Here is a 19827-nt window from a genome sequence, read left to right on the forward strand (position 1 = left end):
TTTCCCCACACTAGATGATCATGCAATTTATTTCTTGCTTTTTACCAAAAACTTAAGATGATTTCTGAAATAATGCATAATATGTCAAGACATATATTACAGAGGGGTGAAGAAGACAGAATGAAGTGGACAGGGAGGCCTGGGCCTGAGAAGATCTGTGCCCCTCCTTGCTTTACTCTGCCAGCAGAGAATGTGGCCTTTGTGCCATGGCTGTGCCCAGCTGACTCTTCAGTCCAATAGGAATACTGCCCAGGCTGCACAATGGGTAGGCCAAGTCTCCCTTTGGCTTTCTCTTTCCCACTTTACTGTGTAGGAAACAAAACTCACAGCTGGCTTTAGTTTTAGAAAGCAAACACCCATAAAAAATACATACTTATTCAGCACTTAACTTTTGTGTCCTAGGTTTTGCCAGATGCCCATCATTTTGGCTAATCTGTCTAATAGCCCAAAGAGGTTGGTTGTGTGCTGTCATTCCTCAACATGTGAGAACAGTCAGGTTGGAAAAGGAAGATTAATTTACCTAAGCCCCTCCCACCCCCAGGCCAGGAATTACGTGGAGTTGGGCCATGATTTCTGTCTTCTGATTTCCAACCAGTGTTGACTGGGGATTTTGTTGCTAAATTGGAAGTGTGTATAAACTAAAGTTTGCTCATTTAAGGCATTCATTTGCTTCCTCCAGACACAGCCTTCACTTCTATTTAGTTTATAATAATGGCATGTGGGGGTGGTGGCTGCATTAACTGCAGTGAGAAGCAACAGCTGATAGCAAGGGTGGCGTGCCTAGCAATCTCCATGGGATCATCACCACAGTTAAGGATCACTTCCAAAGAGCCCCACACCCTCAATAGCTCCTGAGAGTCTCAACTCTAATTGTGCCCAGAACAATTAATGTCATTTATTATGATGACCTCACATTATCAAGAATAGTTTTTTTTATGTTTAGTCGATTATACCTATAAAGGCAATGGAACTCTTTAAGAATCTAACCAATCACATACATTTCAATAAAATAACAAAAAGAAAAAAGAATCTAACTAGACTCACATGTTCTGCATTGCATTGCTCTAATTAGGTTAGCTTCTTTGGTGACTCAGATGGTAAAGAATCCGCCTGCCAATGCAGGAGACCTGGGTTCGATCCCTGGGCCAGGCAGATCCTCTCTAGGAGGAAATGGCTACCCACTCCAATATTCTTGCCTGGAGAATCCCATGAACAGAGGAGCCTGGCAGGCTACAGTCCATGGGATTGCAGAGTCGGACACGACTGAGTGACTAAACACGTTCACACTTTGGATAAGAGTGAGTGGAGTGGTACATTCAAGTCTAGATGGACCAGAAACCTGGTAAGAGATGCAAAGATGCACTGAAATAAAAACATTTTAAAATTTGTCTTTCACATTTACTTATGTGTAGAAGTGAGAACATATTCATATCTGCCTATGAAGCAGAAGTGGAAACTAAAGAAAATGTTTTAGGCTTAAAAAAAAATCTATTTTGTAAAGGTGCTAAATTTACCTATGCTGTGACATGGTGCATATAAAAGTGTGTAAAAATTGAGGCTATGGTAAATATTTTTTAGTAGGTTTTTTTCCCAGTCTTTTAAAGTGAGGAAATGACTTTTAGCTTATATAGCATTTAAAGGTCATTTTGAGCACTGATGAAACAAAATGTTTTTTTACATCTTAAGGTATATATTCACTTTCTCTTGGGAGAGAGAAAATAGATATTTTTTGAAAAAAATGGGTATTAAATAGATGTGTAAAATTTTGTTCTGAATGAATTTTTTACTTCTTTAATGCTGGAAAGTATTGTTCTAAATATGAATCGTGTTGTGTTGATTAAAGAGGATGAGAGACAGAAAAAAATATTCTCTTTCTGCATATTTAGTGGGTGTTTCCAAAATAATAGGCTGACATCCGTTTCTTCTGTTCTTCCCTCTGTATGTTTCTTTATTTGCTAATGCGTGTAGGTGGGTCATTGTGTAAACCATCCGTGTAATGGTCTGCCTTTCCCTTGGCTGCATTCCCTGTGCTCCAGGTGGGCCAGCCATGAGAGGGTACCTTTTGGCCATCTTCCTGAGTGCTGTCTTCCTCTACTATGTGCTGCATTGTATACTGTGGCGAACAAATGACTACGGGTAAGTCTTATTTTTGCTGCTTAAAAATGACCCCCCAACTGGTCTTTCACATGGACACACAAATGATATTGGAAGGACCTATTACAAAACAAACGAACAAACCCTGTAACATTTTGAGCCTTTTCTAGCTTTTCCATTATAAGTTAGAGTTCTACCTTTCTAGTATCTTATACATTACACATATTGGTAAGCAACATTGGGTTTTTTTTTTTTTGGACTTTTCAGTGAAGCAGTGCCCTTGACCATCTTTGGGATTCTGATTTATATAATTCATCTTTTTGAATTGATGGAGTAATTCTTAGACTCAGTGGCATTTGAGTCTTAAGAGTCTAAAATACGGGGATAAAGATTGTTGATAAATGTGGACAGTTACACATGGTTTCCTTTGTTTAAAAATATTTGCTGAATAGTGATATAGGGAGAATTTGAAATGACTTTGACTTGAAATATCACATACAAAATTTGGAGAGGCACAAGTAGCTTTATTACAGAGAAAACTCCTATATGAAGCTTTTTATCCTTTTCCCTTTTCTATTTTGAAAAGTATTTACTTAGTTTGAATAAAAATGACTGGAACAAATACAACACAGAACTTGATTTCCTTGTGCTAGTCGCAGAGCATGTGACAATTGAGAAAGCTTCAAAATCAATTGTTTCTTTGAAAAAGGAGTAACAGCAGTTCCTGATCTATCACAACTAGTCAACTTAAATACAAGCTTACGGACATGAATTTCATGAGTGAACCCACATGATCATTTTTTAAAACAGGGAAATTTTGACAAGTAAAGTAAAATGGCTCATGGTTTCTAAGCAACAGGTTTTGTTTTTTAAAAAAACAAGAAAATTCAGAGCAGCATTGTCATAGGATAAATTAATGCTGTACTACCATATACAAAATTTTGCTAGAGTTGATTAATTACAATGCAACTTTTCAAACTAAAGCAAAACAAATCCAGAGATTAAAAAAATGATTCTGTCTAATCTGAAAGTGTACTGATTTCTATAAGTCACAGAGCACGTGATGTAGGTAAACTGTCTATACTTTCCTTGTGGTGTGTTTTTAAAAAAGGAAGGTGCTTCTAAAAGCAAAGAACTTACTGGAATTAGAGACTAAATTGACCATGCAAGTATGTCTCTCCATTTGACTGTTGCTGGTGCTTATCAATGCCAACCAGACATTTCCTTGAGTCACTCTATGACAACTGTCCATTTTGGATTCAAGTTCACAGTTAAGGCTGGGCTGTTAGGTTAAAAAAGGAGCACTGTTGTCATTTAACCTTTTATACCTCCCTCAATTTCTTAACACCTGAATAAGTCCAAATACAGGATAGTTAATTAAGCATTTCTTTTTCTAAAAACAAATGAAATCACTTGTCTTTCTTATTAATTGATGCTTTTTCTACTTTTTCTCCTGGGAATGATTTTTTTTTACTCGAAACAGTGAACATATGAAACACAGTTTATATCTAAAAAATAAACTTGACAAATGTTTCTAATAATAAAAACAGATTAGTTATTGTGGGAGAAGAAACAGATAATCTTGTTTAAACTGTGTATTAAACATTTTATAGCATATAAAACATTTCTTAGCATTAAGTTTTTGTTATGATGCTACCCTAGGGAGAAACGTTAAGGAAAAAAAACTTTCCTGGTTATCTTCAATGTAGCTAAAAACAAACACCTCTTATAATGGTAATTAATATGAATTTTGTTTTTATAAAGTATTCTAATTTACCAAATTTCACATTTAGATGGGGTGGGGAGAGAGAGGCTCTCTCTTCCTAACTTTCCAAATTCTTGAGCTATACTTTGCTCAACTACCATTCCCACCAAGAATTTGAGACTATTGATAACCATGCTAGTCTATCAAGAACATTCTAAAATATTTTCTATAATAAAGATAAATAGAAAAGTTAATATACATATTGCTTTATTTTGCAATGTTTGCAACAAACCATGTAGGGTTTGAACCAGAAATATCCTCAGTTACATGAAACAGTTTTTTTAAGACTGAGGATGGGTGATTCAAAACTACTAAAATGAAAGCATCAAAATAGATTATGTCTTTTTCTCCTCAAAATACATCTTTAAAACTCAGACTTTAGAAGTCTGATACTTTTGGAAATTACTTTGTTTGAGTTTCCCAGAGTTCTGCTCAGAAATTGCCTACTGTTTAGTATAAATGTTTAAAAAAAACCTCTTCTGCAAATGCCTAGAGCAGAAAAATTGTGATCTGGGCAGCTGGTTGGAAAAGCTAATTACTTAGCTTATAAATGTATAATGTAGTCCTGGAGGACAGCTGTCCGTTAGTCTCGAGGTAACCTTTCTTCCTAGTGCCAGTCCTTTGGCGAGGAGTCAAGTTTTAATGACCTTTAAATTCTGAATGGGTGGATTATATAATGTCAAATAAACCACAAAAAACTTCTTTACTTAGACAAAGGTTCAGTATTTTTTGCCAGTGTTTGAATCGTAGATGCTAGATCATGTTTCTAGGTTTTGTTTTACTAAATAAAAAAAAATGGTGCTTCTGCATTTGATTTCATTGCTGGTTGATTGAAAAATCATTGTAGTGCTCTTTGTGGAAGGAAGTTAGGCAAATCATTGTAATGCTCTTTATGGTCACTGGAAAAACCCAGTGCCAGGTGCATGGGTTTGGTTGTAAGTTTTGAGGATTTTGGACAACCCGGCTTCGATCCCTGGGTGGGGAAGATCCCCTGGAGAAGGAAATGGCAACCCACTCTAGTATTCTCGCCCGGAGAATCCCCATGGACAGAGCAGACTGGCGGGCTACAGTCCATGGGGTTGCAAGAGTTGGACACGACTTGGCGATTAAACCACCACCACCAATGATCAGAGATCTTAGAAGTCTGATCGTGCACCACGTGAGGCTCCTACTGCCGGCGTCGCCCCCTGGATCGTGGCCCCTTCCTGTCTCTGTTCCACACTTAGTAACTGGAGATAAGAACAGAAGAGAAAGCACGGAGTTGGCTAGATTGCTAATTCCCAGCAAATCATATTCTGGCTCACAGGGGAAATGATAAAGAAGACAATGAAAAGGGTCCAAATTCAGCACATTTTTTTGTCATTAGAATTTGAGGCATGTTCATGTCACTCCTAAACTAACACATTACTCCACAGAAAATATCATGAAATTACCTCAGAAGCTATGAACTTGCTTCCTTAACTATTTAAGATGAATAATTATTGTCTTTAAAAAAAAAAACAAAACACTCAAAGTTTGGCTTCACAATATCCTTAAATAGTTTGTTTTCTATTTTAATAGACTTGGAAGCCAAGTAATATTTTATACTTTATTTTGTCCTCTGACTATAATTTGATTTTCATGGCTTGGTGTCATATCCCACCATATTTATTTATCTTCCTTACAAGTAAATCAAGAGGTTTTTGCCATTCGGGGTTTTTACCAAAGATGAGTCTCTTCAGCTAGCCTCATAGTACAGAAACCTAGAGTTTTAACTGGGAATTTTGTACTAAAAATGTTTAAAATTGAGTCAATCCCTGAAGAGGTTAGGCTATTTCTGTTTGAATCTAGTGATTATAGAAGAAAACTGATTGGTTTTCTTTTTTAGGTTAATTCTTCATATAACTGATGATCATTCCTAGTTTCTCATGTGAAGCTGTTTTCGTCTTTCCTGGCTGAGTCTGGATCCTGCTGCCCCGTCCCCTTCAATCTGTCTTCATTGTCATGCTCTGTCTTGTTTCACAATACCCTTTCAAATGGTGGAGACAAGTGTTCCATTCAGGAGACACACAAGCACCTAACCTGTGCCAAGAACAGAGGAGAGTTCGCTATGACACCAAATAGTGAGACGGTGGAGTCCCCAGGTCACAGGCAGGGGCTATGAAACCTGCTCAGGGCAGCGTCTCTCTGGCATTTACTGCCCATAGGTATCCACACAGGTGTCATGGAGGACCTTGACAGCCGTGTGCATTTCTCAGGCATTCAGGAACTTCTAAAATATGAGCCAGGTCATGGCTTACAGAGCGTGGGAGTCCTAGTTCTTCTTTCTTTATTTTTTTCCTAGTTCTTCTCGAAGGGTCCTTTGAGTCACTGCTCTCTGACCCTTCTGGGTCACTTGTCACATCAGCCTTTTTTTCCACTCTCTCTTACTTTATATCCATGAATCCTCAGACATGTCCAGGACTAGGAGAAGTTTTTGTCCTACCTCAGCGGCTACCGTGAGGAGTCCTATCGCCTGTCTGAGAAGCCTCTCCCTGGTGGTACCGCTTGGGTTCCAGGGTGTTTGCTTCCCTTTGGGCTGGCTGCCCGGTTCTGCTTTCTGACTGACATTTTTTTGTCTCCTAGGGTGACACCTATGGAAGTGAAGCAGAGAAATAAGATCCAGTCTTGTTTATCAAAGCCAGCTTTTGCCTCTCTCCTGAGGTAAAAATACAAAAGAAACCGTGGCACACAGAATGTTCAAAAATGTGTTTGTAATTGTTCTCCACACTTGTTTGCTTTTTTTTCTGTGCAAATCTTAGCAATGTAAATGGATACCCTATATTTAAGGAAGCGCTTGACTATCCTATGTCTTTTTGTGCTTTTAGTCAGAACTCTGCATATATTTTAAGAAAAGACATTGAAGAACTCAGTCAGACCAGTTTTCTTTTCACACAGGTGAGATTAGAGAGGTCTGGTTGTGTTTGATCATAAGAATGCACTGTCCTTTTAGGGTTTTATTTTCCCACCCTCATTCCCATGTTATTTTCCACCCTTTTTATTTTGTGGTTTCTTCTGCCTTACCTCTAGGTTAAAGTTTACAGCAGAAATTTTCCTTTCACAAACTTTTAATGAACTTTATAGAATGTAAATAATGATTGTTGATTATGATTGTCAGGACTTGAAAAGAATTTACTCTTCCATTCATAAATATTTTCATTTATCACCACAGCTTTGATAGAGTGCTGGTCAAAATGCTTCCAGAAATAAATGACAATCAGGTCTGGGCATGTTGAATTGTGTAAACACATACAAGCTTTTCAGCATTTTTATCTGTTAAGGATCTAAAATTCACATTGTCTTTTTTCCTTATATTATTGTACTGTCCTGTCAACTTAAAAAATATTCACAGCCTAAAAGTTGGGAGTTATGCTTTATGTGGTGGACATTTTTAGGACTTCAAGTCTAGGAGGCAGCATCTCAAGTAACCCTGAGAGAACTGCTTCAAGGAGGAAAAGTAGGGGAGCTAGGTTATATAGAAGTTTTGCAACAAAGGGCAGGTAGTCTGAATTTGAAAAGATTATTGTTAATTAAAGGAAAACCAGATATCTCAAGTTAACGAATTTAGTGCTTTTCTATGTATGGGAAGATGCAAGAGTCTGGGCCCACTGAAATCATTCCCTTGATATGCACCTTAGCTATCTGGGGCTAATGTCCTGTGTTTTCACATCCTGAGTTCCCTCAGGGCTCACCAGTTCACCGTCAGTGGTGGCTACAATCACTGATGACTGAGACATTATTTACTGGTATGGCAGGAAATATTCCATTTCTCAGTACCTTTCCGTGACTGGTTCTTAATCTTTTGAGGCTACAGATCATTTTAAAATCAGCCAACTCTGGAATGCTTTAGAAATATGAAATATTTTTATGTCTAACTATGGGTGTGCCATGGCTGCTTGTAGTCAATCCATGGGTGTGTGTCCAGTTAGGACCATTGCAAAACTAGAAGAGTGATTAAAAATTTTTTTGTTTACCATGACCCATAGTAAGAAGTATATCTTGCCTTGGAACTTAGTGTTTGTACTAAGTTTATTTATAATAAAAAATAAACAATTTTTACCTCTCCTACTCCAGATACCCTATAATCTATTCTATTCACTTTTTAAAAATGAGCTGATCTTGACTTGCAAAATTGACTTCATGAGCCACGAACGGTTGCAGACAGCAGGTTTGGAATGCTTCTCTAGAATCAAGGTACTCTTTTATCTTTAGCTTTAGAGAAGAAAGGTATTTCCTTTCTGAGAAAACCCAAAGGGGTTAAAGTATTTATGAAAGACTGCTCAGTAGATGTGTAAGTCTGCACACCTGTCCTGTGAATAGTATTCCTTGGAGGCAGGGCTATCCTTTGCCAGTAGCCACTGGGAGAAGCTCTGCTGGGAAACCTGGCAGTGTTACCTGCGGTGAATGTGCTAGGACTGGACACCTTTCCTTAGTGTTGAGGTTAGGCATGGTTTCAGCTTTGTTAGCTGAAACAAATGGATTAGTGAATCCAGATAATAGTTACTTCACTTTTTTATAGCTTCAGTTTCTTTGTCTTGTCGACTGAATAAAAAAAAAAGCACAACCTAAACGTTGAGAATGTTTTACTTGGGAACCTTATTACCTTACTATGGCTCAGCAGGTAAAGAATCCACCTGCAGTGCAGCAGACACAGGAGACCCAGGTTCGATCCCTGGGTTGGGAAGATGCCCTGGAGGAGGAAATGGCAACCCACTCCAGGATTCTTGCTTAAAAAAGTCCATGGACAGAGGAGCCTGGTGGGCTACAGTCTATGGGGACATAAAGAGTCAGACATGACTGAGCGACAGAGAACAGCACGAACACTAAGGACTGAAGCCTGAGATGGCAGCCTCTCAGATAGCTCTGAGGAGTTCTTCCCAAGAGGTAAGGGAGGAGTCAGGATATAGAGTAGTTTTTACTGAAAAAGACAAACAGACACGTTGTCAAACGTTAAAAGATGACTGCTAATCACAAAAATAGACATCTCAAGTTATTGATTGTCATGATTTTCTATAGATAGGAAGATGCAGGAGTCTGGTTTATTGAAATTATTCTCTCTGTTATGCACCATAACTGTCTAGACAATAATTTCAATAAATCCAGACTCCTGCATCTTCCTATCTATAGAAAATCATGACAATCAATAACTTGAGATGTATGTTTTTCTCCATTGTGAGTTGCCCTCTTCGGCAGCTGTAGTGGCTGAAGGCTTGCTGGCCTCAACATCCTTTGTTTACTGAAACGGCAGGTCACCTTTTTTGTTGACAGTCTAAATTGACTAGTAGAATTTACTTTTCTTTCTGGGCTTTTGTAGGAGTACCAACAGCAGATATGTAATATGATCATTATAATGTAATATAACCCACTGTAATATAATACAATGTCATGTATAATTATTATAGATAAGGCCAATACTTATTGAGCCCCAACTATGTGTGAGACATGGTGCTATCAACTGGAAAAAAAAAACACACACAACCTAAACTTTGAGCATTATGTTTTATTTGGGGTGTTACTGAGGACTTAAGCTGGGGATACAGCCTCTCAGATAGCTCTGAGGGACTGTTCCAAAGAGGTATAGGAGAAGCCAGGATTTATAGGAGTTTTTGCAAAAACAACAAACCAACATCAGGGAGTCAAACATTAAAAGATTAGTGCTAATTAAACCAGACAGACATCTCAAGATAATGAATTCAGCCCTTTTCTATGTGTGGGAAGATGCAAGAGACTGGATTATTGAAGTTAACTCCTTGGATACGCACCATAGCTATCTGGGGCCAGTATCCTGTTTTTGTTTTGCTTCCTGAATTCCCGACAGAGTGCAGTTTGGGTTCAGATGGAGTAGCTGAAGGCTTTAAGGCTTCAACATCCTTTGTTTACTGAAATGGCAGGCCACATTCTTTGCCCACAGTGTTGAACAATTATTTCATTTAGAAATTTTAAGTCAAGAGACCTGACACTTCTCTTCCCAGAGCAGATCCCAAGCTTAGAGATCAACCCTGATACAGATAATGACCTTTGGAAATTGGCTGGGATCCCCCTGCCCAGGCTGCTAACACTTGTCACAATTGAATCTGACACACACACTCTTCTCAAGTAGGAAGGGTGGCCTCTCATCTGTTTGCTTAGTCTAAATATGGTGTCAGTTCTCAGTTCAGCTCTGGAGATCTTGAGCTCCTGTGACTTGCCCAGGTTGGTAGTTCCTGAGTAGCAAAACTAGGATAAAGCTGAAGCTAACTCATCCTTATTTGTGCATGCTCAGTCGCTTCAGTCGTGTCCGACTCTTGTGACCCCGATGGACTGTAGCCCACCAGGCTCCTCTGTCCATGAGATTCTCCAGGCAAGAATACTGGAGTGGGTTGCCATGCCCTCCTCAAGGATCTTCCCAACCCAGGGACTGAACCCATGCCTCCTGCACTTGAGGGTGGACTGTTTACCACTGAGCCACTGGGGAAGCCCTCATTCCTACTCTAGTGCTGCTTATTTCCATTTTGTCATGTGGCCTCTGAAACCCCAGGGGCACTCTGATCTCCACCTGCAGTTTATTTATTTAGGAAGAACAAAACTGGTAAAGATGGAAAGAAGGGACCATTAAAAAAACAGAGATGCCACATGAAATGTTCTTGTCTGAGAGAGTACCTGAGTATAGAAGCGTGGCAGGGAAGCAACAAGAAGACACCCGTCATTCTTGAGTATATGTTAATTTAATGACATCAGGAGAGTTCAGTTCTAGTTACCTCTAGCTTTTGGTGTATTTTAATTTTCACTGCTGACAACAGCTTTATATATATGGTGTCTTTTCTTTGGGGAGTGGATCAGCATTTGTACTTGTATTTTCCCTCATTTGTTCTTTTGTTTCTTCCTGTAGATGGCTGTCATGGGGGTTCACTTGTATTTAAATTTTGTGTCCCCCAAGCTGTTACATAATTTTGGTTTTACTACCTGGAAAGCATTGCCATTCTGGGTGTGTAGTTCCAGTGCCTATCCTATTATATGTAACATTTAAATAGTGTTTAAGATGATTTTGAAAGAATCTTAAAAATAATTGTATGCTCATGTATAGTCAATACAACGATAAGAATGACATACTACAGTTTTTTACAGTTGTGATTTTAAAAACCTGCAAATATTATACACGTTTGGGAAAGTCATTCTTTATCCTTTTCTTCCAGGTATCATCAGTTTCACCCTTTTCTGTGTGCAGCTGATTTTAAAAATACTGCTTCCTTCTACGGTAGCGATAAGTTTGATTTGCCCTATGGGATAAGAGCATCAGGTCAGTAATATTATTCTTACCCTGCCCTAATACTATGACTGGTGTTTGATGTGAACCATATGTTTTTATATAATTTTAAGGTCTTTTAATCTTTTTGTTTCATAGTGATTCCTTAGGATGTGATTTTTGAGATTGGGTGAAAGGAATTATAATATGTAAATCCCCATTCCTTTTGAGTCAGTGTAGAATAAAAAAGTGAAGAAAGGTAGATTTTTTTGTGGTTGTTGAGAAACTGTTTTTCCCACTTTTGTTTTACTACCGTATTATTCGTGAGTTCGATGCCTTACTTTATTCCAGTTGAGAATTAACAAGACAATTCTGTGGATTAACTTCCTTCTCTCTCCCATTTTGCCTCTTTACCTAGGAGTTACATGTCATCAGCAAGCTCTAGATCCTTGGTCAGTCTTTTAATTTAATCAGAGGATATTTTGTTTTTGCTAAATTTAGAGAGAATTGCTCTATCTACTAATGATGAAACAATTTTCCCTCTGCTTACTGACCACTGCTTTGCTTTACATTCTAGATTCTTGAGAAATCCTGAAAGCCTTTTAGGTTTCCTGAGTTAAGTTTCCTGAGTTAGATTTTCCTTATTCAGCTGATCCTGTGTGTATATTTAGAATACATTGTAGAGAGTTTGATAAGTTTAAACTTGCAGAGTATTGAGTTCTATATCAATATCATTTTCTGAATCATCTGATATGGTTAATTTTTGGTTATGATTATTTTCAGATTAAGTATATTATTTTTCTGGGATTTTTGGAAAGTGTCCTTAGAGCGTTTACATCTTAGGTGCCCCTGTTAAGTAGTGCTGACTAGTTGCAGTTGTATCATGAATTTTCACCAGGGAATAAATCATACCAGTTTGAAGTGGATTTGGGGGAGGGCAGAGGATAAAGTGGTTTACCATGTACCTAAGAAGTCATGATTGCTTTTATTCCTAATACTCCACTTGTTTTCTAGCCACACACTTTCGACTTGCTCTTTCGAAACTGCAGAATTGTGATCTCTTTGATGATTTTGACAAGTGAGTTTGTTTTCTTGCTTCTGTTTTACTTTTAGTTTTAGCTCAGTTTTAGTACAAAACATGTACTTCAGTGTAACGTATATTCACTCAGGAAGATTCCATAGCTTTTGTGCATAACTAAAATGCCTAGGAGTTATTTCTGTGGCACTTGAAGCAACAAACTACAAATATAATTTAGACATTGCATAATTGTTGGCTCAAAATTGCAGACAGTCTTGATGACACACCATGCTAGTGCCAAGTCAGGACATTTTTAACCCACAGTCATCTTTTCTAAGTTGTTGTTACTGAAGAATTAATTCACACTCCCTGTTGATCAGCTCACAACCTCCCTCCATGGTCCCCATACCTTCCCATACACGCTCTAAATTGCTCAATCATAAGAATCTTTTGTTTCATTTGAATATTGGATTTCAGAAACAGCTCTTTTCCTTTTATTCAGAATTATATTTGAGGGAAGTGAACAGTGTGCTTACACACACATTTTCTGGCAACAAAAGGCAGTTTAGCTTTTAGAAAATTTTGATGTTCAGTTACCTCTTAGGAACTGAGTTGCCTAAGACAGACTTCTTAACAAGTCAATTTATTTTACAGAGATGGGCTTATTTCCCACAGTTTTAAACTGAATTTTGGAATTTAGCAGGTTGTCCAGGGGGATCAGAAGGGTGACCTGCAGATGTGAGACCTCCATTAAAAAGGAAGATGGGCAGAATTCCCCTCTTATCCAGGAGAATAGAGGCACTTTTTGATACATACAGAAATGATGGTAATGGACAAAAGTGTGAAATGGGAGATAATTCACAAGACAGAGCTGGAGGAGCGGTGCCGGATTTTGTCTGAATTTATCTCATTTTCCTCTGTTAGGGACCCAGATTATTGCGGTGTAATTTATGTAATAATCCTGATTCATTTCAGATTATACTTTTTATAATTTAAAACTATGCCATCAACCTAATCACTTTCCATTTTTATGGCATATCCACAGCAGCCATATGTATTCTTTCCTGAAGTTTATATAACTCTTATCTGTATTGTTTTATGCCGACCTTTGGCATGTGTGCTTTTTATCAGTTCTTTCCAATTTTTACAACCACCCAGCAGAGTATGCTTGATGATCTTCATTTTTAAAATCAAGAAACTGAGGCTAGGCAAATCCATGTTGTTTGTTATAGTTGGTGAATGCCAGAGCCAAGATATGAACCTGGGTGGGTCTCTCCAGGGCTGGATGTTTAAGAGTGATAGTGGTTATGTCTTAAATGACTGTAGCAAGTATCTGCAAATCTCTGAAAAACTCTTTGGCCCTGTAAATGTGAGATACTGTCAGGATTCTAGATAGTACATGACTGGAGGTTTTGTTCTGGCCTGGTTTCTATCTCAGAACTGTTGTTGCTGTTTAGTCATTCAGTTGTGTCCAACTCTTTGTGAACCCATGGTCTGCAGCATTCCAGGCTTCCCTGTCCTTCACTAGCTTCTGAAGTTTGCTCGAACTCATGTTTATTGAGTTGGTGATATCTAACCATCTCATCCTCTGCCGCCCTCTTCTCCTTTTGTCTTCAATCTTTTCCAGCATCAGGGTCTTTTCCAATGAGTCAGCTCTTCTCATCAGGTTGCCAAAGTATTGGTGCTTCAACTTCAGCATCAGTCCTTCAAATGAATATTCAGGGAAGACTTCCTTTAGGATTGACTGGTTTGATCTCCTTACTTTCCAAGGGACTCTCAAAAGTCTTTTCCAACATCATAGTTTGAAAGCACCGATTCTTTGGTGCTCAGCCTTCTTTATGGTCCAACTCTCACATCTATACATGACTACTGGAAAAACCATAGCTTTGACTATATAGACCTTTGTTGGCAAAGTGATGCCTCTGCTCTTTAATACATTATCTAGGTTTGTCATAGCTTAAAACTATCTATGCTTTATTTAGTTGCTTTCAGAGCCACTCTCTACACAAGTGTTCATCATCTGTATGTACCTCAGCCAGGCTACTTCCTCTTTTCTTGCTGACTTGGTCTGGCTCTTCCCCACACTTCCTCCTTTCTCATAGGGAGTGCCCCCAACACCCACCATCAACCCACGTCAGGTTCTTAGTGTCACCAGCACTGGAAGGGAGTTGGGTGTGGGTGGTGATGAAGGATTGAAAATCATGCTGATGGTACAAGGGTTCTTGGATCTGAACTTGTTAAGAGATGGAAGTCACATCAGTGTACAGACAGAAATCATTCAGGTGTGAAGTGAATGGCGAATATCCCTGTTGGATCCTCCCAGAGCGAGCACAGTGATGAGCTCGACACTCAGCACTGCTCAATTACTTGTTTGACGTGTCCAAAGTTGGTCCCTAGAGATGTCAGAAAGAGTGTTTTGAAAGTAAATAAGAATATACTTGTGACAAAATTATCTTCATTTACATATTGACTTTTAGGAGTTCACATGTAATAGTAAATTTGACCTACATTCTACGTATGTCCTTCTGCATTTGTCTGAAACCCACAGTTCAACCCAAAGATAACAGCAGGCCTCAGCCCATGCCCAAGTTTATATTTTAAGTTAACTCCAGCAAAGCAGAATACACTAAACTGTCAACTGCTGCCTCAGAGTCCCCTTAGTCTCTCCCCTGAGTGACCTTTACATGGTTCTCATTTCTCCTCTTTGCCTAGGAAAACGCTCTAGAAGAAAGAGGTCTGAGAACAGTGGGTCTTCTCAGGCTGAGGATCTGGACCCCCCCCCCTGCCTTTGTTGAGGAGTCCTCCCTGAGCCTGCTCTGTGGATCTGGGAGCTGTGGCCCACGTGCATTAGGAGGGGTCTGTGGGTGCACTCTTTGCAGGATTCTGTGGGTCAGAGAGGAGAGGGGCTCGGGTGGAGAGAGGCAAGAACATCCTTTTCAAGTCCCTTCCCCCTTTGGCTTTTCTGTTCACCCTCTGTCCTCTTTGTCCTCCCAGAAAGCTTCAGATATTTTTTTATTGTTTCAGATTTGAATTCTTTATCCCATGTAGCAAGCATGATCTCTTAGTTGGGGTAGATTTCTTTTGTTTTTTTGGTTGCTCACCTGGCTTGCAGGATTTTAGTTCCCCAAGGAGGGATTGAACTTTCACCCTCTGCAGTGCAGGCACTGTCCTAGGGACATCCTGGGATAGATTACACTGTGAATGAGAAAACTCCAGATATCAGTTCCATTTATCAGATGCAAATTTTCCTCTTTCTGGCAATTGTCATGTAAATGAAGTCTGCATATAAGCATTCTCAGACCAGCTCAGTGACCAAGCCTTCTCTATTGTGACTCTTATTCCTCCTTTTGATCAGTCATATGTACATTCTAGCCAGTAGAGGGGACAAAGGAGGAAGGGCATGCCCTCAGCCACTGAGATTTGCCTCCTTCTTTAAGGCCATTTCCCAGAAATTACATGTAACCCATTATTACATCCAGTGATGTGCTGGAGCCAGTTGGTACCAACCTGTGAGAGCTGCTGCTCTTCCCAACTCTGTGTTCAGTGCCATCAAGGTAGGAGATTGAAGTTAGCTGTGGTGGGAATGTATACCATGGAAAATGGCAATGCTACACACCAAGGCTCCCCATCATCTCCCTGTCTTCCAAAGAGGACTAATTGTTAAAAAAAAAAAAAAAGCAAAACTTGCTAGCAGCCACCAATTATATCCCACTGGCTAGAGGTATAATCACAGGGCCACACCCCGCTGGGGGGTGGACTGGAAAGTGTAGCCTCTATTCTAGGTGGCTGTGTGCCCACCTAATGAAACATAATTATTGAGTAGCAAGTAACAGCCTTTGTCAGTGTTGTCTACCATTCTCTGTTTCTGTGCCTGGAAATATTCACGATTCTAAAGTCAGTTATGTAACGCTATACCAACCTAGCTCACTTGAAGCAGTCAATTGTGGTTTGTCTCTTGGAGATGAACGTTGTTGAAAAATGTTGGTGTTGCAGATCATTCTGAGGTGGAGTTTCTTGCAGAGGTCTTATTTATGCCATCTTTGTAGGTAATGTGAGTAAAGTAACTCAGTGAGGCAGATCGGCCTTTTTCTAAAGTTAGTACCATGAAGAACTTGGGCCAGAATTAGAGGGGAGGGAACAAGAGTGTGTGTTTGGCCATAACTCTGTGTGGAAGAGCCTTGGAGTTGTAACAATTCCATGCTTGTTCTTTGTTCTACGTCTATGCTTCCCTAACCCCTTTGCCCCCACCACCAACACTGTTCCCCACCAACCTGTTCTTTTTCAGAGTTTTTGGTCACTTAGCACAAAGTGTAATAATTGGCCTCTCCTCTTGTAATTACATCTGTTATATTTTCATTATATGAAAAGTGTTCATTTTAGAAAAAATATTCATTCTAGAAAATTCATTTTGTGACAGGAATTTTCCATGATTTTGTGACAGGAGTTCTCAGTTTTTCCTGTGAAAAGATGAGAACACACAATAGGCCATTTGCATCCCCCATTTTTATTTTATTTGTTTATTTTTTTGATATGTGTTTTTTTTTATTGAAATATAATTGCTTTACAGTGTTGTGTTTCTGCTACACAATACTGTGAATGAGCTATATGTATACATAGATCCCCTTCCTCTTGAGTCTCCCTCCCACCCTCTCCCCTATTCTACCTCTCTAGGTCATCACAGAGCACCGAGCTGAGCTCCCTGTGTTATACAGCAGCTTCCCACTAGCTATCAGTTTTATACATAGTACTGTATATATGTCAACACTATCTGTCAATTTGTCCCCTCCACCCCTTTGCTGTGTCCACAAGTTCGTTCTTTACGTCTGCACATCTGTTCCTTCCCTGCAAGTGTGTTCATCAGTACCATTTTTCTAGAATCCATATATATGTGTTAATATACAATGTTTGTTTTTCTCTTTCTGACTTAATTCACTCTGTATGACAGACTCTAGATTCATCCATATCACTTCCACTGACTCAACTTCATTCCTTTTTATGGCTGAGTAATATTCCATTGTGCATATATATACAGCATCTTCTTTATTCATTCATCTGTTGTTGGACATCTAGACTGCTTCCATGTCTTGGCTATTGTAAATAGTGCTGAAATGAACACTGGGGGTACATGTATCATTTTGAGTTATGATTATCTTAGGGTATATGCCCAGTAGTGGGATTGCTGGGTTCTATGTTTAGTTTTTCAGGGAGCCTCAATAGTGTTCTGCACAGTGGCTATACCAATTTGCATTCCCACCAACAGTGTGAAAGGGTTCCCTTTTCTTCACACCCTCTCCAGCATTTATTATTTGTAAACTTTTTTGGTGATGGCCTTTCTGGCCAGTGTGAGGTGATACCATATTGTACTTTTGATTTGCATTTCTCTGATAATTAGTGATGTTGAGTGTCTTTTCATTTGCCTCTTGGCTATCAGTATGTCGTCTTTGGAGAGATATCTGTTTAGATCTTTCATGCATTTTTGATTGGATTGCTTGTTTTTTGATATTGAGCTCCATAAGCTGTTTGTATATTTTGGAGATTAATCCTCTGTTGCTTCATTTGCAAATATTTCTCCCATTCTGATGGGCTTCCCAGGTGGCACTGGTGGTAAAAAATCCATGCTTTCTAATGCAGGAGATGCAAGAGAAGTAGGTTTGATCCCTGGGTTGAGAAGATTACCCTGGAGAAGGAAATGGCAACCCCTCCAGTATTCTTGCCTGAGAAATCCCATGGACAGAGGAGCCTGACGGGCTACAGTCCGTGAGGCTTCAAAGAGTCAGACACGACTGAGCAACTACGCTTGCACACGCTCCCATTCTGAGGGTTATCTTTTCATCTTGTTAATGGTGCAAAAGCTTTTAAGTTTAACCACGTCCCATTTTTTTTTATTTTTGTTTTTATTTCCATTACTCTAGTAGGTACATCAAAGAAGATCTTGCTGAAATTTATGTCAGAGTGTTCTACCTATGTTTCTCTCTAAGAGTTTTATAGTTTCCAGCCTTACGTTTCGATATTTAATCAATTTTGAGTTTATTTTTGTGTATGGTGTTAGTATTCTAATTTCACTCTTACATGTAGCTGTCTAGTTTTCTCTGCATCACTTATTGAAGAACAGTCTTTTCTCCATTGTGTATTCTTTTCTCATTTGTCATAGATTAGGTGACCATAGGTGTGTGGGTTTATCTCTGTGCTTTTTATTCTGTACCTATTTCATAGGTCTGTATTTCTGGGTTTTTTGTAAGTACTGTACTGTTTTGATTACTGTAGCTTTTTCATATAGTCTGAAGTCAGGGAGCCTGATTCCTCCAGCTCTGTTTTTCTTTCTCAAGATTACTTTGGTTATTTGGGGTCTTTTGTGTTTCCATACAAATTGTAAAATTTTTTGTTCTAATACCATGATGAATGCTATGGTAATTTGATATGGATTGCATTGAATCTGTAGATTGTTTTGGGTAGTGTATTCATTTTCACTATATTGATTCTTCCAATCCAAGAATATGGTATATTTTCCCATCTGTGTCCTCTTTGATTTCTGTCATCAGTGTTTTATAGTTTTCTGAATATGGGTCTTTTGCTTTCTTAGGTATATTTATTCCTTGATATTTTATTTTTTTTGTTGTGATGGTAAATGGATTATTTTCTTAATTTGTTTCTGATCTTTCATTATTAGCATATAAGAATGCAAGAGATTTCTGTGCATTAATTTTGTATCCTGTAACTTTACCAAATTCATTGATTAAGTCTAGTAGGTTTCTGGTGGAATCTATAGGAGTTTCTATATATGGTAATGTGTCACTGCAAACAGTGACAGTTTTACTTTCTCTTTTCCAATTTGTATTTCTTTTTCTTCTCTGATTGCTGTGGTGAGGACTTCCAAAACTATGTTGAATAGGATTGGAGAGAGTGAACATCCTTGTCTTGCCCCTGATCTTAGGGGAAATGCTCTCAGTTTTTTACATTAAGAATGATGTTTGCTGTGGGTTTGTCACAGCAAATAGTGCATGTGTGCTAAGTTGCTTCAGTTGTGTCCAACTCTTTGTGACCCTATGGACTGTGGCCCACCAGCTCCTCTGTCCATGGGGATTCTTCAGGCAAGAATACTGGAGTGGATTGCCATGCCCTCCTCCAGGGTATCTTCCCCATCTAGGGATTGAACCCAAGTCTCCTGGTCTCCTGCATTGCAGGCAGATTCTTTACCACTAGCACCACCTGGGAAGCCCTGGGCTTGTCATATATTGCCTTTATTATGTTGCCTTTATTATATAGTTTCCCTATATGCCCATTTTTTGGAGATTTTTTTTAATCAGAAATGGGTGTTGAATTTTGTCAAAAGCTTTTTCTGTATCTATTGAGATGATCATATAATTTTTATTCTTTAATTTGGTAGTATAGTATATAATGATTTTCTGTATTTTGTGTATTTGATTTTGTTTATCTTGAAGAATCCATGTATTGTTGTGATAAATCCCACTTGATCATAGTGTGTGATCATTTTAATGTGTTGTTGGATTTTGTTTGCTGGTATTTTGTTGAGGATTTTTGCATCTTTGTTCGTCAGTGATATTGGCTTATAATTTTCTTGTTTTATGTGATAGCTTTGTCTGGTTTAGGTATCAGGGTGGTGGTCTCATAGAACAAATTTGGGAGTGTTCTTCCCTCTGCAATTTTTGGGGAAAGTTTTAGAAGGATATGTGTTAGCTCTTTTTGAAATAT

The 19827-nt window shown here is 38.7% G+C and overlaps 1 protein-coding gene across 23 annotated transcripts in view; it reads left to right on the forward strand.

Annotated features, from left to right (window-relative positions):
* Positions 1 to 19827, forward strand: part of ST3GAL6 (ST3 beta-galactoside alpha-2,3-sialyltransferase 6) — a 108231-nt gene that overhangs the window by 41261 nt on the left and 47143 nt on the right. For 10 of the 23 annotated variants that reach the window (XM_055409915.2, XM_088836344.1, XM_055408956.2 and 7 more), the window contains 4 exons: positions 1969 to 2136; positions 6464 to 6541; positions 11050 to 11153; positions 12114 to 12177. In XM_055409915.2, coding sequence (XP_055265890.1) covers positions 1997 to 2136; positions 6464 to 6541; positions 11050 to 11153; positions 12114 to 12177 — 386 coding nt within the window. In that variant the 5' untranslated portion in view covers positions 1969 to 1996. Of the gene's footprint in view, positions 1 to 89; positions 266 to 1968; positions 2137 to 6463; positions 6542 to 6705; positions 6776 to 11049; positions 11154 to 12113; positions 12178 to 19827 lie in introns of those variants that run through there. The other 13 variants (XM_088836382.1, XM_055409482.2, XM_055409652.2 and 10 more) reach the window with 6 other exon arrangements.

Source organism: Moschus berezovskii, chromosome 1, assembly GCF_049115385.1.
Source record: "Moschus berezovskii isolate FMDL1 chromosome 1, NW_MosBer_1.0, whole genome shotgun sequence".
NCBI lineage: Eukaryota > Metazoa > Chordata > Mammalia > Artiodactyla > Moschidae > Moschus > Moschus berezovskii.